This window comes from Notolabrus celidotus, chromosome 16 (genome assembly GCF_009762535.1).
Source record: "Notolabrus celidotus isolate fNotCel1 chromosome 16, fNotCel1.pri, whole genome shotgun sequence".
Classification (NCBI taxonomy): domain Eukaryota; kingdom Metazoa; phylum Chordata; class Actinopteri; order Labriformes; family Labridae; genus Notolabrus; species Notolabrus celidotus.
The window spans coordinates 18,921,472-18,947,635 of record NC_048287.1 but is presented as its reverse complement, the minus strand read 5'-3'; the positions used below and the strand labels follow the sequence as shown (position 1 = coordinate 18,947,635).

Genomic DNA, 26,164 nt, shown 5'->3' with positions numbered 1-26,164 from the left:
GACTGAGCTAGTTATTATGAAATAGATTCAAATTAGATTTAAAGATTTTAAATGAATAGTGTTTTTTCCTCGATCGTTAATGATTTGCTTTTGAGTAAAGTCACATCAAGGAACACTGCAAGTTGTCGTCCGGTCAACATAACCGAATACGGAAGTGCGGAGAGGTGCTTCTTCTCACTCCGCCTCTTTACTCTTTGTTACAAACTTTGACGCTTCTCCTCCTCTGTTGAGTCCGAGGCTTATTCATACAGTCTATGGTCCTGAGTGCTGGAGACTGTCTCCTGATGCATTTTGGGGGCTATGGCGAATTATCTTCCCTTAAGAAAGTAAAATTGTGATTTGCTTAAGCAGAAGCATGGGTAAATTCCAGTCCAAACTTGGTGAGATTTGTTTACATCCCATTTTTTCTTCGTTGTTAAAAGTGAATCGTCGCTCACTCAATTTCTAATTATGTTCTCTTTTCTTCATATTTTCTAGGTTCAAAGCGAAGGCAGAGTCCCGAAGGTAAGACAGTACACTCATAGATTTACTGACAATATCCTGTAGCAACTGAATTCATATAGTTATTGTTGTGTTCTGCAGGGGGTAGTTTGACATCCAATGTGCTGAACTGTCAACAGGAGCCAGAGCAAATCCACATCCACAAACTGACAGAGGTAGAAGATTTGTTTTCCTTGTTCTTCCTTACATAATTTGGTAATCGACTAGCCTGTATCTCATAACACATTGAAGGCATACAGGTATAATTCACCCACTTGGTACATACGGTAAATAAGGCATTACACAAAGTATTTGATTCATGGCTTTTCATACACTGTAATAGTCTAATGTCAATGTATTGTTAGATTGGAGTGGAACTTAATCTGCAAATTAAACTAGGTTTGAGATAATAATAAGAGATAAAAGTTACAGATAATGTGATTTTATGATAATTTAAAAAAAAAAAGGTTTGGGCATTTCTTTCTGATTTCATTCACATCTTTCGATATTTTCTCATAAAAATCAGTAGTTATAGGAAAGATGTCTTAAATAAAGCATTTGACTGGATCAAGTATATAAAAGCTCACAACAAAGATTTACTTTAAAGCAGATTTTTCCTCCAGAACATCCTTATACGTGCATCAGAGTTGTGTAAAAAGTTTGTTTCCCTTCTGGTTTATTGCAGTCCTAACGGCTTCTCTTCAGGGAAGCTGGTATTGGGATGAACAGCCTTTGCTTCATCACATCCAGGAGACATAAAAGGTGTTTGAAGGCAGTAGTATGTTTTTTCTCCGCCCTTCCTCTTCCAGCTCTATAAAGAGAAATCCAAGCCTGTGAAGTTCAACATCGCCTCTAGCTCAAAACAGCAAGGTCTTTATATCCAAGCTGACCAGGAAAAAGAGTCTCCACATCTGGAACTGCTTTTCGTCTCCAGACTAAGGGGGGAGAGAGGAAAAGATGTGGGGAGGAGGTGTTAGGAGCTAGGGAGATGGGTGGGTGTGTAGCTGTGTAACTGGCATCACATGCAGACTGTTTGTTTTAATGACGCGGTCACGTTTTGGGGCTCAGATTCTATCAAAGAGAAAAAAAAAAGTCAGCTTAGTCATGTCTCGAAAACACACTGATTTCATTTTCGTAACTACACTTTTAGATTAAAGAAAGTTACAGTTGTTTGATGTGTTTCCAAAGATAACAGATTTGCTTGTTGGAGCAGAAATTTTCTTTAGCACTTGTGAAATGAGTAAATATCAGACACAATCTTACATTTATTCAGCTTTTTTATCTTTTGAAAAGTAATTGCAAGAATCAAAGCTGAGGATGTTTTTGTCATGCTGTATGAATGTTCTGGAAAGTTACACCATTTGGAAAACGATGTTTACTCTGCCAAGTTGTGTAAAGAATGCGGTGGAGTTTTAATGCTTGCTAATGTGTTCCTGCTATTAGATTTTCCAGCTTCTTATAGTTTAATGCTCCATGACACCACTGCTATAAACTGTAAACTGTAAACGTGGGGAGATCTTACTGTGTGACACATCTTATAAAACATTTTTTAAACTTTTATTTATACAGATGATGTCACTGAGACACAGTGTCTCATTTTCAAGAGAGACCTTGGATTTATATTTTTACAATACGTGAACCTCCTTTAGTCACAAATGATGACGAGTATTGAATAAAAATAAATAAATGAATCAAGAATCAGTCCATAGATATTTTCTTAAAGGACACAAAAGCCACCGATGTTCATTGACCACACGGGTAAACACACCTGGACTGGAGGTCAATCCACTCACTAATGGGACATGAACATGACTTCACTGCATGCTTTCTCTCTTAAATATATGCTCATTATTAATGTATGCATCTTCTCTGTTTTTCCACAGAACTTGTACTTAGAGTTAAGGGGGGGGAAGTCTGACAGTAGCAGAGACCGTAAAGGTGAGTGGACAATGGCATGTGTCGCACTGAAATTACTTGATTTCACTATATTGTAAAAGGCTTGATTTTTATAGTGCAGATTATGTGTGATTAAAGTTTTTTTTGCAAAGGTTTTAAGAGGTAATTACTCATGCTTTCACAGAAAAAGAGACACAGAAATGTTGTATTTGTGTGGCAAAGCAGTTAAAGTTTTTGTTTCCTCTCTGCTCCAGAATGTTTATCTAAACAAAGTAATACAATATCTGAGAAGACACAGCATGTTAGCTCATAGTTATTGTGAATTGCTGTTTCTGTTGTTTAGGGGCTCTCCCACCAAAGAAAAGGTCTGATAAAAGTCACAGCATCCACCTCCAGGTTCAAAAACAGACAAAGAAGAGGGGCAGCCATGCTGGTGTGAGTACATCCCTTCATAACTCTGACAAATCTGGTCTCAAACATAATCAAAAATCAGTTTAATGCTGCCTGAAAAGCTTAAAGTATAAAATGATGGGATTACAGTATGTCTGCACAATTACAGTCCAGATTGTTGTGAGATACATTTGTGGTTTTACCATTTACGTCAACTCTGACACCACACAAACGACTGTATGCTTTAATTACACCTAATAAACTGAAGCACGGCAGTTAAATGTTTAATATAGCAATAAAAGCTTATGTTCCTAAAAATGTGTGCACACACAGGCCACAGAGTGTAACATGGAGCCAGATGAGGACGCACAGCAGGAGTGGGTTTTCACACTGTACAACCAGGACAACAAAAAGGTTGGTTTCTTTATACTTAATGTCCAAAGTTCCCACTATTCTCTTGCACAGTTTGTTAATTTATTTGTGTATGTTTTGCAGGGTAAGTCAAGCCTTATACGCTCCATATACGAGGTGTTAGAGGCATCAGTCAAGCAGCCTTGCAATGCAACCTTCCCCCTGAGGATAAAACTAGTTATGATGCCGTCAACTCACACAGAGAAGACCTCACAAAGTGGTAAGAAGTAGCTTGGTTTTGATTTGTAGCTCCAGGAAACACTGAGGAGACTTATTGTGCATAAAGCCCCGATCAGCCATTACAGAAATGTTCCTTTTTCATTAAAAACAGCAGCAGAGAAAAAGGAGAGTGTGTTTCAGGAAGCCCCAGTTAGAGGACTTTTTTGTGTGGATGAAAACAAAGAGCGCAGAAACCACTACATGGATCTTGCTGGCATTGAAAACTACGCCTCCAAATTTGAAGACACAGGTATTGCAACTTCTCAGTGCTGCTATGGCAAGTGTGAAACACTTTAAAAACACCCAGAAAGTATTTGAAAAATAGCTTTTCCTATTACTTTCCAGAGTCTCCCTTTGTGACGTCAAAACAGAAAGCCCACTATGCTCCTCGGCACTACCCTGTGGTGATCAGTGAGAACTGCACCACCTCTGACTCTCCAAGGGGTGTCTCCAGCCCTGGTCTCTTGAGAAGCAAGACCATGTCTGTTGGTAAAGAGAGAAATGGAGGAGAGGGAAAGTCCCGCAGGTTTCACAGTCAACACTCTGCTTCATGCTGCCATCATGTCTCACACTCTCAGCCTGCAGCACAGCGCACTCACAGCAAGAGGCTTCGCTCCAAGGTGCAGGATGCTGCCTACAACCCTTATTTCTCCTGTGAAGCCCTGAAACATGAGCATCATCACCAGCATGAGCATCATCATCATCATCACCACCACCATCAATACAGACCTTCATAAATCCATTCAAATAAGAAGGTGACAGGTAAGCAGGGTAACATTTTCTCTACTGAACTGATATAGGGTTAGTATTGGAGGTAAAGTATAACTCAGTGTTTTTGTCAAATCGTCTATTTGACATTACAATTATTTTATAATTATTATAATGCACCCCAGTACCAACTGAACGCTATTACTGCAGCTATTAGGTGAGGATAAATAGATTTTTCTCCTATACATAGATCAGGACTTGAGAAACAAAATTCTGTGCGATGATACGATGGATGAGGTGCAATATGCTTTGATATACTTCGCTGGGCTGCTGTGCGGTACAATACAATGCGATGTAATGCACTGCACTGCACCGCAAAGCCGTATGATGCAATGCACTGTGTTGTAATGCAATGGTTTATGTATATATTATCATTAATATATATATAGTATATAATATATATAGTATATAATATAATATATAATATATATATTTATACTGTATATAGATATATGTAGTATATAATATATATATTTTACTGTATATAAATATATATAGTATATAATATATATATATTTTACTGTATATAAATAAATATATATATATATGTAGTGTATATTATATATATACATATTATTAATGAATATAAAAATTATCAAAATAATGTAGAAATTAATGATTATTGATTATTGTTAAAGAAAGAAGCTTGAGGATTGAATTGCACACAAAACTCTAGCTCTATGAGCTTGAAGCATCAAAAAATAAGTTTGGATTTCAAAGAAAGTCTATTTCAGTTGTCTTTCTATTCTGTATTTAATTTAGGAGACAAAATTTGCCTGAACTGCAATATTTCTGCATTTTGTGTCAAAATATGCTGTTTGTAATTACCTTTAATAACATAAGCATGATGCAGACATTGCAATGTCAAGTTGAGATGTTCAGCAGATAAGGTACAGCAGAAAAAAACATGTAGCAGTCAATTAACAGGTTACGTCGTCTTATGCCTTACACACATCTGCACTGATGTTTATATCAGGAGAAGAACAGCATGGAAGAGGCAGAGACAGCAATGTCTCTACTAAAATTAGCCCCAGTAGACCATATTGTTGCAGCCATGTGACAGGTTGTACTTTTAGAGAAGAGGTTATTTAATGAGGCAGGTTTGAAGAGAGGCAGATTCATCACTTGTACACACTTTCACAATAAACAAATACACAAATAACAAACCAGCTTTTGCTTCATACATTGTATATTTATGACACTTAATACAATTTGTTCCTGTATAGCTGTTCTATTTCTGCTCTAACAGCATTGTGTTCTTTTGTCCTTGCTGCTCTGTTGTGTTTTATAGGCATCACAAAGAGGTGTGAATAGTGACCATTTCCCCCATGGCATTCAAATGTTGTTCCAACTTATCTTGCTGGCGAAAGTTGCAAATAGACGCCGTCCCTGCCAAAGGACATGAGACAGCTGCTTCTATAAATAACCCCCAACCTCTTTTCTACCACGAGACCCCGATGCCCCGCTACTGCCTCACTACAGCAAGCCTGGCATTGACAAACACACACAAGGCTGCCACAGACAAACAGACAGAGGGAAACAACAAATCATCAATCACAGAAGAGGCATAGCACGGACACAGAGCTGCTAGACTGCAGCTCTGATCAACAGCAAGACAACTTGCAGAGAAACAAGGGTTAAATATGAAGACGCTGCGGTTTCTTGCTGCTGAAGGCTTCGTCCAGAGTGGCCTGAGTGCTCTGGACAATCTAAACTCTGTGTCTTTTAATCTCTACCCACTGCTCTTCAAGGCATGCTACCTCCACGAGCAGACAGACCTGCTGCATGCTTTGGTGCAAGCATGGCCTCTTCCTGAGCTCAACCTGCAAAGACTCCTGGGAAAAACAGCTGATTGTCAGATTGATCTCACCTCCTGCACCTGCCGCATTTGTCTGGTGGCGATTCTGACTGGCTTAAAGGTACTTACTTATGTAGAGGAATCACTACTGTAAATCTGTAGTATTTGCTACTGACAGATGGCTGTCCACTTATGAGCCTGGTTCTGCTCGAGGCTTCTACCAGCTCAATGACATCTTTCCCAGCCAATGTTACCAGGTGCTTGCCGATTGGTGGATTAAGATGAGTCTATAAAAAATATGACACAAGGTATAGGCTAGGGCCTCTCTATATTTTAAGTGGCAGGGGGTAACTTTGGTTAGAACGTTAGTTGTTGATAAATGCTCTTGAGTATAATACCAGTAACCAGATTATATTTATGCCAAACTCATCTTAAGTTTAATTTTTGTCTAGTGTTCCTCATTTCTTATATTCCAGATGTTACTGGCTCAAAGACCCTTGCTTTACCTTGTTATGACTCATAATAATCTTAAAAGGTCAAAGGTTGTCTACCTCTAAAATCTCATGATATTACAATTGTTTTCTTTAAGGATTATGTGCTGTCTCCTCCAAGAACCTACGCAAAGAACCTTCATGTAGTGGACCTGACTGCCCTGAAGGACATTGAGCATCAAACCTGCCCCTGCAAAGTAACCCTGGGTAGATGGGGAAGAACCCAGCTCCTGACCCAGATGTGTTATGAGACCATGGTGGCCATGCAAGCCAATGATGTGTCTCTGTCTGCCTTTGAAACATCCATTGATGTACGTCTGAATGGCTTCGTCACAGGGCGCAACTACGAGCTGGTGGCTCAGGCCTTCCTACTGCTCCGCTACTGTCCACTGAAGCTTCACTTTATTGGTTTTCGGGCCGACTCCCTCACACTGAAGCAGCTGTTTTATGTTCTTCGCCTGTCAGAACCTGAGTCCATAGTGAGACTGGAGGTTGTTCACAATGTTCCTCTAGGGGCCATTCATTTAGACGTACTTCTGTCCAGGGTGGAGTTCCCTAAGTTACAGTCTTTGACACTGCCAGCTGGGGCGTTGGATGTGAGGAGGCTTGGCGCTGATGACGAAGATCTGATGAGCACTATCGGCAATCTGCTGGCACAACTAAGCCGCCTGACTGAGCTCTACATTGGTTTCTCCACTCTTACTGGACACCTGCGCAGACTATTGAAGTGAGTAACCGGACTGAGGGAGGGAAAAAGACAGCAAGGTCTCCACATTTTCATGTGTACTTATGCGAATCAGGTGACTTTATGGCTCTCATGTCAGTTTAGGGTTTAACAATGGGCAGTATTTTGTTGTTGGAGTTGCTGAAATGATGCCAAAGTGATGACAGACAGGAACCTGCTGGACAGACTTCATAGTTCAAATAGAGCAAGGATGCCAAATAACAGAGCTGCCAATCACAGTCTGTAACAACATTGTTTTATTATGGCAAATAGATACAAAGGGAGAAAACTTAATTGCAATATCAAAATACAAACAAGGCGATTGGCTTGAGGGTAGTTCCAATTTGTTGGAGCAGCATAAGCTTACTTCCAAAAAATATGTCATTTTCCACGCACCAAACCCACATGACTGATAATACTAAATTAGTCTTCATTTGTGGATTGATTTTATGGCATGTCATGTTGATAAAAATGTAATGTATTTACTTTTCCTTTGACCCTTTGTCCCACAGCTGTTAATCTAAATTACTTTTATTTTTATTTTCCTCAGTCCTCTTAACACCCCACTACAGTGCTTGGACCTAGCTAACTGCTGCCTGAACCGTTTGGACATGACGTACCTCTCCAACAGCCTCCACAGCGAGGCCCTGGTCTGCTTGGACCTGGGCGGACATGACATCTTCAACTCTTTCCCCACTTGTTTCCACAAACTGCTAAGCCGCTGCTCTGCCACACTGACCAGCATGGCCCTTGAGGAATGTAGCATAGAGGACGAGCACATGGATGCCTTCATCAACTCTCTGTCTTGCTGTCAAATGCTGGAGGAACTGAAACTTCTGGGAAACCCTCTGACTTCTGCTGCTCTGCGGAGGTTGTTCTCCACATTATCTGTAGGCTTTCCTAAGATAAAGTACATAGAGGTACCAATTCCCAGAGATTGCTACCCTGAAAATGTCACCTATCCTCTTGATGATTCAGTTCTGCAGAGCTACAATAATGAGCTGTTCCGGGAGGTCAGGGACCAGCTCACAGGGATCCTGGAGACGGCTGGAAGAGGTAGTGTGGATGTGTGTACGCCACTCATGGGGGCTTATGATCCAGACATTAATGAAACCAGCAACGAGCTGGGTGTGTCCATGTTAAAATCTTTTAACAGTGTCATTGGGAACTTTATTGGAACGATAAGAGAGGTGGACTGCAGGAGATCACAGGCTCAGAAAGAGAACTAATGGATCTTAGTTTAAAGATAAAATATAAGAAAATATGTGAACATGATTGAGATCTTTAACATTGATCGAGTGATTTATTTAAAGCAAGGGCAAATGTTTAAGTAGGACAGAAATGTCCATGCTTTTTTAAATTATAAGTTATTCCTGTAGACAATTTCTTGCTTTTCCCAGCTGTTGTTTGGCTATCTGTTAAATAAATGTATTTTCTTAGATGTTGTTCAGTGAGCTAGAAACTACCATAAATGCTTAATGGAGTTCTTCAAGCCAAAACTATGAAAATAGATCCAGTTAACCCTTATTTTTTTCCCACTGGATAACATTACAGGTTGTGCAACCAGTGGCTCCTGTATCCTGTAAGCAAAAAATATGTTCCGATTGTAGCTAGATTTAGCTACAATATTGGTTTTAATAGATACTTGAAGTTTGTACGTTTTTATGTCTATATGGTGTTGTATATAACTGGATTTCTAAACTCATTTTTAATAAATTCCAGATCTGATTTTAGCTAGTATTTACATGCGTCTCATTCTTTTTATCATACCAACAACCTGTACCTCAAACACTTTTTTTTTTCTTCTGTTGTACAAAAAAAAAAATCACAACTTCCATACCCTCCAAAATGTACATTTGTTTAATGGGGATTTTCTTATATAGATCACTTTCATTTTAAATACAACACCAGGGGACAATCATGAACCAGCCGAAGACCAGGATTAACACCTTACATCAGGAACCATCTATTTTTTCATCCACTCCTCCCTTTCTTTCCTTTCACGGATCACCTCATCCAGATATGGTGTCAGGTATGGGACATCCTAAAGGAAAAAGATAACAAGAAAAATGTGAGGTTTACCAATCAAACTACGATAGAAGAATCATTTTGGGATCTGAAACCAGGTTTAGATAGTCCTAAAGAACAAAGACCAACCTGTGTGCAATATCTACAAACTATTAAATTTACAGATATTTTTGTTATTTTTTATTCTTTTCCCATTAACTTATCTCATGCTATGCACCCCAAGTGAGGTACTGCATGTGGGGATGAACAATAAAAAGGGTGGAGTATGATAAGAAGTTTATGTATCTTTTGTGTGTGTAATTGTCACTACAAAACTTTAAATCTGTCTATCTGTATTCTTGATTAATCTGTCTTGTTCCTTTTGTTGCTCCTTTTGTTTTGTTCTGTTTAGGTGGTCTACTTTGTAACTGTTGTGTACAAGGAGATTACCTTGCTGTATGTCACATTGGTGTAACACACTTGAAAAATAAAGTTATAAAAAAAAAAATTTTTTTTTTACAGATTCCAGTGGCAGCTTTGATTATTTGCATAAGTAACTACTTTTTCTCATGTTCTTTGAAACAAACCTCGCCTTCATTCTGAAAAATAAAAAGTTGAATTCACCTCTTCATATTTCGTCCACTGGTCTTTAGGGAGGATCTGCTGTTTCATGGAGAGATCCAGAGCTCTCTTGACCCTGAACATCCTCTCATTGAACTGAGTCTCAGGAAGCCTCCTCAGGGCCTCTCTCACATCTGAATCCTCAAGCACGGTGTCATCACGCATTAAACCTATGAACAGAAAACAGTCACAGAATACGGTGCTGAAGTTAGGCACATACTGTACAACCATCATGACAATAATGTTTTCCCCACACATTTAAGTGTTAACTCCAAAGCTGTTATATGTTGACGTGTGTTCTGAAAAACTTAATATCTTGACGAACAAATCACAATTAAGCTTACCTATCTTGTTGAAGCCACACATGTTATAGTACCACTTGCGGAACCCTACTAGGAGCCTGCCTGTTGCAACTGTGAACATGACAGAAAAGACACACAGACAGAATCAGTCAGACATCACAAACATTGTTTAAGATTAACAATATTTCGAGTGAGGATCAGAGCAGAGACATAGATTGTTATGCTGCACAGTATACACAGTCAACAAAATAAATTATCTTAAAACCTCATGTTGTCAGGATAAGGACAAAAATCCGTGAATGAAATAATCTGAATGTTTTTCGTACCATTTAACACATTAGTGTGTTTTAAAATTAAAGATCAAGCAAAACAACTGTGTAGCTAACACCCGATTACGCCCTTAACCTTGCAGCAAAAACAACACACAACAGTAGAGTGCTATTAAAATCGGTTTCCTCCCCAACAAACACAGTATATCGTCTATCTACAGCTTTTACGTGTCCACTTGATGATCGACTTTGTGACACTAAAGTTAGCTAACCAGCACCCTTAGCATCAGCTAGCACGGGGACACTAGAGGACACACAGACGTAAAGAGCGTCACAACCCGTATTAGCCGTATACAATTGAACATATCAAGCTAGAATGCCTTAGTATATAACACGAGTCACACTTTACCACCTTAAAACAATCTGTAGTAAGATAATTTACAAATATTGCCAGAAAGCAACGATCATTTACCTGGTGCCCTCGCCGCCATTTTTTCTACTGACAACGACTGCAGTGCATTATGGGTAAGGGATCATCCAGGTCAACGCGGATGTTGCGCAATGGAACATTATTGTTCATGTTTATTTGTTTATGTTTATTTATTTGCACAATTCAAAGAAAATACATACAAAAGACAATAGAAAAGATAAATAATATTATGTGCAGGAAGAGGCAGAAAACTCAGAGAGCTTATTTGAAGCCTCCACCCAAATAGTGTTCTAATATCAAAAAATGAATTAAAAAATACTAAATTGACACATAAAGGCAATAGTTGATACTAAAAATAAAATAACATAAGAATATACAAATGAACAACTAATATAAATACAGTTATTACATCAACAGAATTCAAAAGTACAAAATATGAATATGATGTGCATGGACACCTACTCTATGAGTATGTGGTTGAGCATGATGAGTATAATTAAGAAACAGTGGTTAAAAGTTTTTTCAAGCAGCGTTTATAACATTTTAAAGATAAACAGTTTTTCGCTACATTGGAATAAGTATTTCAGAATTTGCTGCCCCTGAAACATATTGAGCATTGACTTCTACAAGTAAAACATTTAGGAGGATGAAGAAATAAAGTTTGACGAGTTGAATAAGAGTGGACCTGTGAATTTAATTTGAAGTAAGACTTGAAGTGATCAGGGATATTCCCTTCACATTGTATTTTATACAAAAAAACACATATTGTTTACAGTTCTCAACCCATAACGCCACTCTGTGGAATAGCAGATATATTTTACATAGAACAAATCTTTATTCTATGTAGACTGGCATGAGAGAAACAAATGGTTTATAAGTGAAGTAATGGATACAGATGGTAATCTTCCGAATTATGAACATTCCTGTGGCAAGCATTATTTCAACCACCCAGAATCTGATTTTATTAAACTCCACAAAGCACTTCCCCAACAATTTGTATTCCTAACAAAAAATATAATCACACACCAAAGAATAGCACCACAGCTACCTTTATTGTCCATTCAAGGATTGTCAGTCCTAGATTAAAAAAAATGTAATAATAAATTGATAAGAAATAATCTTAATGAAATACTATTCACAGGTAGACAGAACAGGAATGATAATTTACACAAATTTGACAAAAAATCAACAGAAAAAATAAGAATGATGTATCTCACATTCCCTATACCACCCAAAGCAAAAGATACACACTTTAAAATTCTGAACAATATTTATCCTTATAAAGAACTACTCTAAAAACTACGCTTAAAATTTGAAGACAATTTATGCCCCCTTTGTGAAAATGAAGTTGAGTCAACGAACCATGTTTTCTTCTCATGCCAAACTGTGAAAACCTTCTGGACTGATATCCATGAATGGTTAAAAGTAAACATTAGATCCATTCCAATTTCCTTTTCAATAAATGAAATAACTTGATATTAAAAAATAAAAGCAATGAAATCTGCTGTAACATAATCCTGTGCCTCTCAAAATTCTTCCTTCATAAAAACAGGACTATGAAATCTCCCCCCAAATTTGTTGTTTTTCTGATTGAATTCCAAATCTTATTTTATTAAATATTTTCTATGTATGTATAATTTTCTCATTTACCTTAAATTACTAACTGAAGTTGTATTGTTTCTGTATCTTTAATGATTGTTTATGTATGATGCTCCTTCTGAATGTACCCATTGTTTGTTATGTACATCTAAAATAAAGTTGAATTTTTTTTTGTTTACAGTTAATTTGGGAGACTCGGAAGTAAAAAGACAGAAGGATTAAAACTTTAAAAAATATGTAGCGATTTTCAAAAGTCTCTGCATCATGCTTGTTATCAATTGTATGTAAAAACAAAAAAAACTCTACTTTTTTGTTGTGACTAAAACAGATTTAGCTAAACTATAAAATAATCATGGTGTAAGTACACCAAAGAGTGCACCTGTGTTATTTATAATGCATAATGACGCACAGCCAGCAAAACTTGATATAACATTTGCTGATTTTAAGTGAAAGGGCAGCATATTTTCTTCTCACATATTTATATTTGAAGAAAAAACAAGACTATGGTACATAAATAAATCAATATTGTGGACGGGTTCATATCAATATTATACTATTTAAGAGATTATTAATTTGCATTACCTTTCTCGTATTTAAAATGGTTTTCAGCAACAATACTGATTCACAGCAATGTATGACTGTATTAAGTCATTACATATTGTATGTTTGTGCAAATTTGCTGAGATAATTCTTAAATGTATTGCAATCAACATACAATTCATTATATTGAAATTAAGTGGAGCACATATATAAAGTGGCAACAGTATTTATTTAAGTATTTTGAGTCAGTAGTCAAGTACAGTGTGTAACGTGTGTAGGTAAAATAAGCTACTCCTATCCACAACTGAAAAGTGGGACCTGACCCTTTGCACACAAAAATTGGAAACACTAATTACCATACCAAACATCTATATACAACCCCTCAACTGATGTAAATGTTATATGTACTTTGAACTTAACATAACTACCCCACATGTATTGTCTCATCATGAAGAGACATACACCTGGACACAGTCATAATAGAAAGCATTCATATTTACATATACATTTATTTAACATCATATTTACAAAGCAAACATATCAATACATGCAGCATTGATACATTTAAGACTGTAATGTCTGTATCAATTTATTTTTGGTGCTTGACTTCATTCTGAGGTCCATTTGATTCTCCATTCATGATGAACTAAAGTGTCTTTTGAAACAAATAAAAATCGTCCAAAGTGGCCAAAGCCAACTGCACACAAAATGTCTCATCCGGCAGGGACACTAGGCGTTCAGGGGAGATGTAGCTGGGCAGGGTTGGATCATACTGGGCCCTGCCAAGGTACTCAAGGAACAGGTGGCGCTCTCTGATGCGCAAGAACTTGGCATTAAGGACCTACAGAAAGAAATGTCAAATGCTCAAATTAAAAAGCTGAAGATGGACAAACTTAAAAAGAAGGAAAACAATTTGCATTAACTCAAAATCACAAAATAAGAAAACCACCGATCAAGAGCAGCCAACCTACCTGTGGGAACTTGACGATCAGGTGGTGGGGCACTTTCATGGTATTGTGGATGAAGTCAAATATTTGAGTTAGCTTCCTTTTATTGGCTGTCAGCACTTTGGGGACAGCTAAAACTATGTGCTGAATTTCGTTCTGCTTAAAGCCAAGCTCTATTTCACACACCTGTTGAAAACATTGAAAAGACATAAAAACACAGCATCTCACCATTACTGAAATGTTTTCATAAGATCATTTGACATTCAATACCTTTAAATTTTCTTTAACAGGTTCCAAACTGCCACACAGTAATCTTGGCAGACGAGCTACAACGTCCCGTGTCTGAAGAGAGAAACAACAGAAGCAATGACGTGATGTTCCAATCTATATCAACAATTCACCCTTTTAAAAAAAGGCACTGGATAACAAGACACCGTAGAAAAATAATCTTTAATCCTACTAAAAGATGCTTACATTAGTAGCACTAAGTTGGAGTTGCTGCTGATAGAAGCCCAATCTGTTGTCCAGCCTCTTCACACTGAAGTTCAGCAGATATGGAGCTCTCGACACCATGGATGCAACTGTCTCAGAACTGAACTTCTTTGACTTAAGATAGTCCACTCTTTGTAAACAACATAACAAACAACATTGTTAAAAATTCATAGCCTCATAGTCTATGATGCAAAATCACTTCATACTAGTCACTCTAAGAAGCCTAAATGACTTAACTTGGCAGATCATTAAAATTTACTTTAAAGAAAATTATTAAACATAAATGCTATGAAATATTCTATTAACAGACATCCCCTTATTCACCTTGCTTGTAGGTTTTCCAAACTCTCTGTAAGAATGAAAGGATTGTGGGTGATGATATAGCCAAAGCGAGAGTTCTCCACTCCGACCTCTTTGAGAAACAGCAGCCTAGGGGCCACATCGGTGTTAAAGTTGAGCCTCAGCAGCATGGAGCCCACATTGGGCCTCTGTTCAAGCTTCCAAAGGTTTACACCTGGGATAAAAAGATGGACAAGAGAAAAAAATAAACTGGAGTACAAGTCACTATGATTTATGTGGTTTATATTACATTTCTAGAGCCGCAATTTAATACCTAGCTGTACGAGTTTACTGAGCGTCTCAGACTGGTCAACATAGTCTCTAAGAGATGTGGAGGCTGGAGGCAAGGCAAAGGGAACAGATATACCGACAGCCTCTTCATCACTGATCTCCTCTAATGCTGACAGTTCAGCAGCAGCATCCAGATCTGGAATAAACGATTGACAAAAACATTATTTACGTTTCTTTCCTAAAAAACACCAGTGCTTGAGGCTGATCATATGTTGAATAAAAAAAATGTTTTATGGTTCATAGCAGCAAAACAATATTTACCTAAAGACATCTGGCTTTCGGTCACTGGCACAGCATCTACTGGTAGCAAGGGGTTCTGGTACACTACCACATTAGCTTTTGACAGTTCTTCAGAATCCTTGTTTTCCTTTACCTCTGTTGTCTGATGAATGGCAGAGAGATTGCTGTAATACAACATCTGTTGTTTCCACCTCAGTCTTGTCTGAGTTGTTTTTTGATCTTCATTAAGAACTGAGAATCCATTCAGGAAATGAACCGGTATCCTTGTACCAGCAGCGCAATGGTGAGCCCGAGTTGCATATTTCCAGGTACTAGCCACTGTCTTGGAACAGAGAAGACTTCTGCATTGAAGACACAGCTTTGTGCAGGATGAAGCCATGGTGATTCTGCAACAAAAAACAATCATTATTGTTTGAGGGAATGCATCCAATTTGTTAAATATCTTGTTTACAGGAAAGAACGATCCACTCTGTATCTCCATTAACAGCACTTTCTGTCATAGAGTTTGTTACAAGAGCTTGTGTTATCATCATGCTACGTAAACCTGCTCTGCTTAGAATGACAAAAACTTGAAAAATACCTGGTACCTAACAACAGTGCCAAGGACAGATTTAACGTGCATTTAGATACATACAAACTGCTTAAACTTGAATACTTCCATCCATGAAGAGTTCAACAAACTATTTCTGTAGGTCAAATTGTAACTGCATACTGCTTCTACAAACAATGCTTAAAAAAAAAAAAAAAAAAAGCTTTCATACAAATCAAATGCAATTCAATTGCAAACAAGAAAAAAGCAGAAGTAAAATAATGGCAAAATACTACAAGGATTTTGTAGTAGAAACTTATACACACTAACAATTAAATATATGTAATTTAAACAACTAAATGACAAAAAGTAAAAAAATAGTTCAAAGCATCAAAATAACAATAAGGATATAAATAATTAAAATAGAAAAGGGTGAGGATATTATTTTAAGCAACACTTAACATACCATGGGAGGTCTATGTTTATCTATCAAGAAAACGTGCACTATCTATTTGGAAATGTGCAGGAAAATGCATTGGTTACAACTCAAACTGACGTGAAAAAAACTCCTAATGCAGTTGTAGTTTTCTCCACTTTGGTTTCTAATGCAATGGTACAGTAATATTTAATGTACGTGATGCTGTTTACTTCAGAGGCAATGTCAAGATAGTTTTCCTGTTACTGATCATGAACAAGATGTTTCAGAGTGTACGTTATAGCAAGGGTTCCAAAAGTGTGGGTCGGGACCTCCTGTGAGCGAGATGTCTTCCAGAAGGTTTTTTTAAAAGTTATCTAAAAATATTTATTATGATCTATTTGTGTTTATTTACCTTGTTTTCTTATGTTTATCTTCCTTTTTGTTTGTACTGTTAAATATTAGTATTTCTTTATTATTATTATTATTTTTCTCTTTGTTGGTTTTGAATTACTTATATATAATTTGTTAACTTGTGGTGAACAAAGAAATACTGAAAAAATGCAATAAAAAAAGTTGAATGACAAAAGTTATCTAAAAATAGTTAACTTTACCCATTTATAGTAAAGAATAGCGACAAAAATAGTCGCTAAACTTGAAATAAACCTTGAAAATAGAAAATGTAATGAGTTTTCTGCCTTTCTTTGTTGCCAGATGACTCCTAAGTTTAGGGTTAGTGAACAGTTAATTATAAAAAGCATCAGTAGCATTAGGTTAATTCATAACAGCACATGAAACACAACCACATGCTCATGTAGGTAGGGTCATTTTCTGCAGACCAGCTAAATGAAGCCACATTAAATCACTTTGAGGGACAGTGGGGCTCGCGAGTGTTTGGCACCTATATTTTAGGGGTCGCGGGCTGGAAAGGTTGGGAACCCCTGCGTTATAGTATCACAATTATATTGTAATGCAGTGTCCATTAATCTACAGAGATGCGGATATGGATAATAATGAACCTCTCCTTTACCTATTTATGGGGGTAATTTGACATAAACAGATCGTAGAGGCTATATTTTCTCCCCACGTAAAGCTAGCTTGCAGAATATATATGGTAAAATGATAGCCAGTCATTAAAATAGCAAGCCCTTAAACACGGAAAAGGATCACAGCTTCCTAGTTGAAAGGAATGTTCGCTTGTTACTCACATTTTCTCAATAAAAGCCGTGTGATCCTTAAACAAGCAACATCCTCCACAAGGTTTCGCGCAATGTCAACCTTTTTCACGTGCACATTCACGGAAGGACTTTACGGAAGTGTACCACCGTGGGATGTACCACAATGACATATATGCGGGGGTTACTGAACAGAAACCAAGATACTCACGAAGTTAAAACGACAGAAAAAGCTGACCTCCGCTCGATGAAAGGCATGGGATTGATTTTATATTAAAGTAGTCCATCACTGATTTTTCTAGTTGTTTCTGGCGAAAACGTAAACGTGTACTCCCACTTACAAACACCCCCATTAGGTCTATGGATCAGTTCATCTTCGGGGTTTCTTCCCTATGGTTTCTTCTGGAGAGGCTGTCTTCGCATCAACCTGTCTACTGCGTTTAGAACTTCTAACTTTAGCACGCTTTTTAAATATCACAGGTAAAATGAAGAAAGTGGTACATAACAGCGATACCAAAGCCGACATGACGGCTAGAACCCATTTGAAGGAGGATGTCAACTTCAAATTACATTTTCGAATGATAAACGATCAACAAGTGGAGGATATCTGCATTGATTTCTTCTATAAGCCACACACCATCACACTCCTGACAGTAACTGTGCTCAGCCTCATGTACTTCATGTTTAACAGGTAAACTAGTATGAGCTGTATATTCACAATACTGTTTATTATACTTTGTAAAGCATGTAAGTACAAAACTTGTCCTGTTCAATAAAAAAAATGCCTACGGCTGATTGTGAAACTGACTGTCCTGAATATCTTAGTCCATAAGCCTCCATTCGTTAAAATGCGATGTTGTGTTATTACAGGAACGATGGAAACTCTGACAACAACCTCAGAGTTGGTCTGTTGGTAGTTCTCTCCTTCTTTATGGTCATCAGTGTACTGGCCTTTCCTAATGGTGAGTTAAAATTACATCTCTACTTAATCCATTTTTTTATTTTGGAAGTCTTTGCATTTTTCTGTGTTATCCAGTTCTGACAATTGACAATTTTTGGCAGCTTTATTTCTATTAAGTCAGTGGTCACTTTTTTTGAGCAAAAATTTTAAGTATTCTCAGTTCTAACTTTGGGAATACAGGAATTTCCTGATTTTAGTTAAGGTTATAGACAATGACTATCTTTTATTTTTCTGGCTTTTGACTAGAAGAATAATTCAATTGTTTACGTAAAGTGCAGATCCTGAGCACATTTGGTAGATTATAAGAATATTGGTTTGGCAGAGCCCCACTTCATTTCAAAATACAAAATGGTTCACTCTTCTACCTTAACCTAAGATTCTATCTCAGTCATTTTTTGGAGCTTTTGAAGGCTGTGCGTCATTATTTTTCTCCTGAAAAATAATAGTTGTCATTTATGGTAAAGGGGAGTTGCACAAAGAATCCTGGACACTGTTACCAAACAACAGATGAGCAAATATAGGAAAACACACTTATTTCTACAATAAGAAAAATACCTAACCCCATGATTGTTGACCCTTGTGTTAATCTAGCAACTACACGTTTATTTACTTTGTCAGATTTGTCTATTCTATGAAAGATGTTGATTGGCAAAAAGTCACTTACCAGTATGATGCTTTCTTTATCAGGACCTTTTACCAGGCCTCATCCTGCAATATGGCGTATGGTGTTTGGTGAGTGTCCACCAACATAACTAACTTTTGCATTATTAATTATAAACCAACTTTTCTGTTTGTATCTGTTTTTTCTTAATCCTCACTAATTCACTTCTGTCCTGTGTAGGTCTCAGTGTTATGTACTTCCTGTTTCTTGTCTTCCTCATCTTCCTCAACTGGGACCAAGTTAAGATTCTCTTGTACTGGCTGGACCCAAATCTGCGTTATGCCACAAGGGAAGCAGATGTCATGGTAAAGATTTATTAAAACTCTGGAGCAAGTTTCCTCACAACTTATATATTATATAAAATAAGTTGTAATAGAGAAGGAGTAATTATTTAATGTACTGTCAATTTTTCTAGCTATCTTAATTAAAATGGATTTCCAGAGTCAACATCAATATATAAAAAATATAGCTGTATAAATACAAAGAGATTATTTGCATTTTAAGTAATAATAATAATAAACTTAAAAGGGAATTCTATTACTTAATCCAGGGTGATATGTGTTGCACACATTTTAAAGAGCCCTTATACTCAAAGATGATGATTTTGAGTTATTAGAAGAAAACAAAATTGGAATCCTTGGATCCAGTTGACCCAGTGGGCTTTTTAATGCACATGATCAAAATTTAGTCATATTTAGGAATTCAAAGTTAAGTTGTTATGGTTTAATAAAAGATCAAGTACCGCTATTACTCCCAAAGAGTGGAATCTTTTTAAAACCAGTTCTTTTACGACAGTTTTTTTTTTTATACAAAGGCGTAAAATGTTATGCGGCTACTAAACCTGTTCTGCAAGAGTCAAGAGTCTGCAAAGTTGCATCAGTTGAAAGGTAGCTGAGCTGTTGCTAGGGGATTTGAGGGTCAGTGGAGAAGATTTACAACATACCTAATTTATTGTGAAATATACATTATTTATTGTGCAATATATATTGTTTTACTCAAATCCACGTTTGTTATGTTGCTGTGGATTCCTGAGTGTTGTGCATCTGGGGTAAAGCACATCTTGATTTTATCACATTTACAATAAAAGCTTTCTATTTTATTGTAATGTAAAAACTAGTAAAAGAATAAAAGCAACACTTCCTGCTCATCATCTCAATCTACTGAACTGCCTTCTTTTTGTGTTAGCATGTGTTTCCTATTCTAAAGTCTACCCCCCCCCCCCCCCCCCCCCCCCCCCCCCCCTGACAGGAATACGCTGTAAACTGCACAGTGATAACATGGGACCGGATCCTGAGCCACTTCGACATCTTTGCATTTGGCCACTTTGCAGGCTGGGCCATGAAGGCTCTGCTCATCCGCAGCTATGGCCTCTGTTGGACCATCAGTATAACCTGGGAGCTGACTGAGGTAAAAACATGTTCAAGATGAGGTCAGACGTGTGCTTTAATCTGTTGACAGCTGTCAGAGGACCTAAACGAAGGTCATCACTCATCCTTGTGCTTCCCTTAGTCTGTGCAGGCAACAAGGATTGTTTTTTGTTTGGGAGAAACTCTTCATAACAAAGCAACATTATGAGCTGAACTTTCTCCACATAATACGGTCTGTTGGCTTGATACTGCTTCCAGACTGGAGGGATTAGATTATTAGATTTAGAATAATATCAGATTTACTTATCATAGTATCAACAAGGTCATATGTCCCAAAGAAAAAGGGCCTGAATGATTATAATTAGAGACTAAATAAATGTAATCACTTCATTTATATATCTATTTGACCCAATGAATTGACTTTGGCCTTTTTCCCCACAGCTCTTTTTTATGCACCTGCTGCCAAACTTTGCAGAGTGCTGGTGGGATCAGGTGATACTGGACATTCTGTTGTGTAATGGAGGAGGCATCTGGCTGGGAATGACTGCATGCAGATTTTTGGAGATGAGGACGTACAGCTGGGCTAGCATCAAGTCAGTGTAGTGTTTAATTTTTACTTTTTATCTTTTTAATGGAAGTTACAGACTTTATTTGTTTCATCTCAGACATGCAATAATCATGAAGTGCTGGTGAATTTCTATAAGAATCTATGAGTTCGTTTTAACATACATCAGTATGTTGATAGATTTGGAAACTTAAGTGTTGTTTTTGTAAGAGTTCATGTTCATATTTATCTCAGTACCCTTAAGAGTTGAAATACTCTGTTTCAGGGAAATCCACACCACCACGGGAAAGATTAAGCGAGCTGTGCTCCAGTTCACCCCAGCCAGCTGGACTTTTGTGCGCTGGTTCGACCCAAAGTCTTCCTCCCAGAGACTTGCAGGCATCTATCTATTCATGATCCTATGGCAGGTACTGTATACTCTGACTTTTGACCCAGAAATGCTTACGAGTTGAGCTTCGGATTTTTTAATTAACAGTATTGATATACACGCTGAGGATCTTGTTTGGAATCCTGCTGCTTACACTAAGCAAACATACAACATATTCAAAAGTAATGCTTTCAAATCTTGTTTGTCTCACATCATTTATCCTCCTAGCTGACAGAGTTGAACACGTTCTTCCTCAAGCACATCTTCGTCTTCCAGGCATCTCACCCTCTCAGCTGGTGTCGTATCCTCCTTGTTGGAGCCATCACTGCACCCACTGTTCGGTATGTCTGACCTTTAAATCACATCATTACACTAACTTACAAGTCTGAGTTAGGAGAAAAGAGGGGATTTTTTAAATATTTTTTTCTGACATAAGTCTGTGGAGACCCTCTTACACTGCTCTTGACATGTTCCTGGTTTATTTCACCTTTTTCAGACAATATTATGCCTACCTGACGGACACTCAGTGTAAGCGAGTTGGCACACAATGTTGGGTGTTTGGGTGAGCATCTTTTGTCCTTTCATGTTTTCACTACTCTGAAGCTGCATTTTGAAAACCAGGTGTTCCCTCAGTTGGATTATTTAAATCAATATCATAAGATCAGAAATGTAACCAGCTCAGTTTAGCAAAACTGATAACAACCTTAATGAAAGCACTTCTATTGTTGCCCAAAGCTTTCTTATTATACTCAGACTTCTTCCAGGTTCTTCAAGATGTTTGAAAAAATGTACACAATAACATTCTGCTGATTTTTAACACTGATTGATTTAATTTATCTTTATTCAAACTAAGTGTTTAGTCTTAGAGAGGCTTTGTTGAAATTCATGAAACTATGAATGAAAAGCATAATGGGATGGAGTTACTGCTCATCTCAGACAAAAAGCGGCTCTAGTTTCCATAGCAACGAGACAGGCCCTCTCCATCTGCATGAAATACTTAACATTGAAGCCACTCTCTTGTGTGAGGTTTACCTCCACTGTGTAACCTTTGAACATGAAAATGAGTTTCCACAGCAGCAGGGAGAGTGGATATTTTTCTGGGTTTCATTGGTTGGGGGTCACATGTATGTTCACTCCAGGTATATGCCACAGGTGTTTTGCACTATTGCAATGAAATGGAATTGCCAAGAGAGGGGGTCGTTGCTAAATACAAGAGCTTTTGTGGAGGATTTCCAGAGCAGCTTCACCATTTTTTCTAACACTCAAATGTTTCCCCTCTAGGGCCATCGCTTTCCTTGAAGCTCTTGCTTGTGTGAAATTTGGTCACGACTTGTTTTCTAAGACACAAATCCGTTATGTGCTCATGTGGCTGCTCTGTCTGGTAAGGAAATACTAAAACAGATGCATTTGCATTATGCAACTATCATCTTGTTAACTGTGACGCTGTTTTGTAAAGAGACACCAAAATGCACACCATATAAAAAGCAGAGATGTATGATTGGTTGATCATGCAGATGTGACTGCTTTTATACAACTGCCAAAGGTTATTGAGTGCATATTTCTTGCAACCACCAAGTAAAATGTATTGTCCACATTACTCCACAGAATACGGCTATTTTCTAACAGCTAAAAACTCTAAGTTTGCTGTCCAAGAACCTTGTATAGTTATGGTTGCAATGCTACTTACACAGAAAGTTTATTTTCTGCTCATTAACTGTACTTTCATGCTGTTCGGTCAAAATATAAACTATGTTAACGTTTTTTTTTTCATTTCATATTACATTCTTAGGCATTTATCACACTTCTGTGTCTGTATTGGATGGTGTGGCATGAGCAAAAAAAGATGAAGGTGAGTTTTTGCTGTTGTTATGATAAATACTTCAGTTATACTGCACTGTATGATAATGTACTGTACACACTGTATATACTACTCTTATTGCAACAACAGCGCTATGGATTATTTGGATCTTTGTCATGTGTGTCTGATGTGCTTTTAGTGTTTGTGTACTTTGCTGTACACAAATCACCTCTTTGAGGCACATTTCAGTTTTTTAAGTTTTTATCTAATTCTGTACTGTATATGGTTTCATTTTTGCATGTAGATATTAAATATTCAGAGTCTTCAATAAATCTTAAAACTAGCAGAAACAACTTGCAGAGTGCTGTGTATCTTATTATTGCTTGTCAGATTTCCCGTTCACTATCAGCTGTCTTCTGTTTACAGAGCAGTACTTCTGTCCAAAGTGAGGACTGTGATGACAGCAGGGCTGTGGACTCGTGTGAGATTGTCCCAGATGGCGTTGCAGGTCAGTCTCATAACAAGCAGCCTTGTGACAATTCATCCATAGACTCCATCGTAAATGTTTAAATCATATCATCTTTCTCCATAGCTCGGAAGGAATCCTTGAGAAGTTTACAACCTACAAAACGGAGGAGAGCACCGGGGAAGAATAGATTTGTGAATGGCCATGGAGGAAAGAGACAATAAATAACCATCACTATTTACAACATCTGTGGACTATGCACTCAAAAGTTACAGAATAAATATTGCTAAAGTTGCATAAAGTTGGAAGGTAAACTCCTGAACTGAACCACCTCAACAGTATTTCATATCCAAGATATTTTTAAACCAACCTTAACCAATTATTATGCACTGGATTTTGAAAGAGAAGGTGACCTCTTTTGCACTGTAAAACAAGCATGCCAGCCTTCCTTGCGCACAACTATTTTGATAGGTGTATAGAATAATTGCTTTGTTCCAAATGTTACAACTTAAATGTTTAACTAAAAGTCACAAGTGGTTTTGAGTGTGCAATTTTTAAGTCCTTTAACTTAATTTATTTGTTTTTACAGAATAACTGGTTTTAGACTTGACTGTACCGTATGCTTCACTTTTTTTAACACTCATCATCAGGAAGTTTTTGTCTACTCGAAGAGAAGCAACAAAGTGTTAATGAACAACCTATAGGCTTAGAATGAAATGTATACTCTTTTTTTTAGCACGTATTAATGGGATTATTATAACTGTTAAACTGTTCATTATGTTGGGATTTTTTATATTTTTGGGTGTTTGTGGTTTGAGAGCTATGCGAATAGTGTGTGATTGGTGTACTTACAGAAATACTGTGACATTCAATGCAATAGCACTGTTGTGACTTTCACAAGCAGATGATAATCACTTGTGTGAGTTTTTCCATTGTCCCGAATCACTTAAATGTGATGTCATTACACTATACAGGTCCATATAAGCTAGTCTTAATACTGTTGAATAATTTGGTGTAGTTACACACTAAGTATGAAATTATTTTATAATTTTACATCGGATTGATCAATCTTAACAAATTAATGTCTGTGTCTTTTTTTCTTTTTTGTAGCAATAGCATACCTTATTGATTCCAGTGTTTTGGTCTCTTGAATGCTTTAAGTTATAGGCCAAAATGTATTTACGATAAAATGTTTAAAGTATGTTAACTGTAACAGTGATTTGATATGGAAGGATTTGCTTGTTTTGTTACATTTAATTAAATTATCACTTATTTGCTTTTCATGGTGTCAGATGAGATGTATACTTCACTCATTTTAACTACAGTCAGGGGCATCACCAGGAATTCTGGGCCCCCTAAAAAGATATCTCAGTGGGCCCCATCACCACAGCCAACCCTACAAAATATAACATTGCTGCTATAATACTGGTTTATTTGCATTAAACAAAAATATATGCTTAAAACTATCCTGGTTAACTGACTCAAATCTAAGCTACATAACAATATTTTTTTTTTTTTTACAATTTCTCAAAATGTAACTGCACAATATCCACCTTCAGACTGTCCACCTCCGTAAACAAGATTATTTGAAGCCAAGTGACTTGTTGAATAACAACAAGGGGGCATTATTTGGTATAATCTAACCTCATGAAGTAAAGTTAAACTCTAATAACCTACAGTTTACTTTCAATCAGATACAGCCACACTGGATGCTCTGAAAATATGACAATTCCCCACTTTAGGCATGAGACGCGCATCTCACAGAGCCGATCAATCTAGTCAACAGGAAGTGACTCCCCTTTTTTCCAGAAAGGAGAGTTCAACTCAGAGGAAATGTCTCAACTCACTAAGAATCAAGGACTAAATTTATTGAAAATATATTTTTTTAAGTTATATGAATGACTAATCAATTAGTCAGGTAAATAGCCAAATTCGTGCATGTTTTAAAAACTGGAATATATAATATTTTCCCAGTGGTGGACAGTAACTGAGTAAATTTGCTAGAGTACTGTACTTAAGTACATGTTTTGAGTATCTGTACTTTACTGGAGTATTATTTTGGGGTTTTTCTTTTTAGGGGTACTTATTACTTGTACTCCACTACATTTAGAAGACAGTTATTGTACTTTTTACTCCACTACATTTCTATCAATGCTCTAGTTACTCACTACTTTTGCTTTAAAGTCAGCTCATGAATTTCCTTCTCTTTTCTGAAATGTGATCCCACTGTTGAACGTGGCGCAAACACAGAGCAGATTTCACTCAGATCAGGCAGTTCATGTAGAGGTGGTAATGATGGCTATAATTCTCCAACTGAGCACAAATATCCGTATCTTAAGCCCGTGTTAGAGGTTTTTAAATGATGAATGATACATATCATTTGAAATGTTCACTTTGTTTCCCCTTCTGCTCAAACATTCAAACATTCGCTGTCCAACCTGAGAAAGCGTGTTGAGCTACGTAAAATTTGCTTCATTCTAGATGAACATTTCAAACTAAGTTGTCTGTGCTTGGAGTAACTAAGTGTCTGTTTTTATTCCATGGTATAGATTTTTAAAAGCAAGAACTTCAGTACTTTAACTCAAGTAATAATCTGACTGAACAAC

At 37.1% G+C, this 26,164-nt stretch overlaps 4 protein-coding genes across 7 annotated transcripts; 2 read left to right on the top strand and 2 right to left on the bottom strand.

Annotated features, from left to right (window-relative positions):
* The first annotated feature begins 199 nt into the window (after positions 1 to 199).
* On the top strand, positions 200 to 8,910 carry lrrc14b (leucine rich repeat containing 14B). Of its 4 annotated transcripts, XR_004634396.1 has the most exons (13): positions 200 to 380; positions 478 to 504; positions 583 to 656; positions 2,364 to 2,418; positions 2,720 to 2,811; positions 3,100 to 3,180; positions 3,262 to 3,397; positions 3,509 to 3,646; positions 3,742 to 3,885; positions 3,975 to 4,158; positions 5,456 to 6,083; positions 6,552 to 7,180; positions 7,728 to 8,910. XR_004634396.1 is itself a non-coding variant. In XM_034705565.1 (11 exons), exons 1-10 carry the CDS (start codon positions 356 to 358, stop codon positions 4,131 to 4,133), a joined length of 927 nt encoding a protein of 308 aa, XP_034561456.1. In that variant the 5' UTR covers positions 239 to 355; the 3' UTR covers positions 4,134 to 4,158; positions 5,456 to 5,797. The 4 variants fall into 4 exon arrangements, 2 of the variants coding, with proteins under 2 accessions (XP_034561456.1, XP_034561455.1); XR_004634395.1 differs by having other exon boundaries at positions 239 to 380; positions 3,742 to 4,158; XM_034705565.1 differs by lacking the exons at positions 6,552 to 7,180; positions 7,728 to 8,910 and having other exon boundaries at positions 239 to 380; positions 3,742 to 3,881; positions 5,456 to 5,797.
* A 104-nt stretch (positions 8,911 to 9,014) lies between these two features.
* Positions 9,015 to 10,933, bottom strand: LOC117828428 (cytochrome b-c1 complex subunit 7). Its single transcript, XM_034705568.1, has 4 exons — positions 10,849 to 10,933; positions 10,150 to 10,218; positions 9,809 to 9,975; positions 9,015 to 9,221 (listed from the first exon to the last, which is right to left on the bottom strand). The coding sequence occupies exons 1-4, from the start codon at positions 10,865 to 10,867 to the stop codon at positions 9,144 to 9,146; spliced, it is 333 nt and encodes a 110-aa protein (XP_034561459.1). The 5' UTR covers positions 10,868 to 10,933; the 3' UTR covers positions 9,015 to 9,143.
* A 2,222-nt stretch (positions 10,934 to 13,155) lies between these two features.
* Positions 13,156 to 17,522, bottom strand: mterf3 (mitochondrial transcription termination factor 3). The gene is made up of 8 exons (XM_034705482.1): positions 17,407 to 17,522; positions 15,276 to 15,640; positions 14,998 to 15,150; positions 14,709 to 14,898; positions 14,367 to 14,514; positions 14,163 to 14,234; positions 13,917 to 14,078; positions 13,156 to 13,786 (listed from the first exon to the last, which is right to left on the bottom strand). Exons 2-8 carry the CDS (start codon positions 15,631 to 15,633, stop codon positions 13,592 to 13,594), a joined length of 1,278 nt encoding a protein of 425 aa, XP_034561373.1. The 5' UTR covers positions 15,634 to 15,640; positions 17,407 to 17,522; the 3' UTR covers positions 13,156 to 13,591.
* Positions 17,523 to 17,746: 224 nt separating this feature from the next.
* On the top strand, positions 17,747 to 24,837 carry ptdss1b (phosphatidylserine synthase 1b). The gene is made up of 13 exons (XM_034704151.1): positions 17,747 to 18,064; positions 18,244 to 18,335; positions 19,022 to 19,066; positions 19,176 to 19,300; positions 20,244 to 20,402; positions 20,804 to 20,955; positions 21,193 to 21,334; positions 21,523 to 21,635; positions 21,791 to 21,856; positions 22,576 to 22,675; positions 23,084 to 23,143; positions 23,519 to 23,600; positions 23,685 to 24,837. Exons 1-13 carry the CDS (start codon positions 17,766 to 17,768, stop codon positions 23,780 to 23,782), a joined length of 1,533 nt encoding a protein of 510 aa, XP_034560042.1. The 5' UTR covers positions 17,747 to 17,765; the 3' UTR covers positions 23,783 to 24,837.
* The last annotated feature ends 1,327 nt before the right edge of the window (positions 24,838 to 26,164 follow it).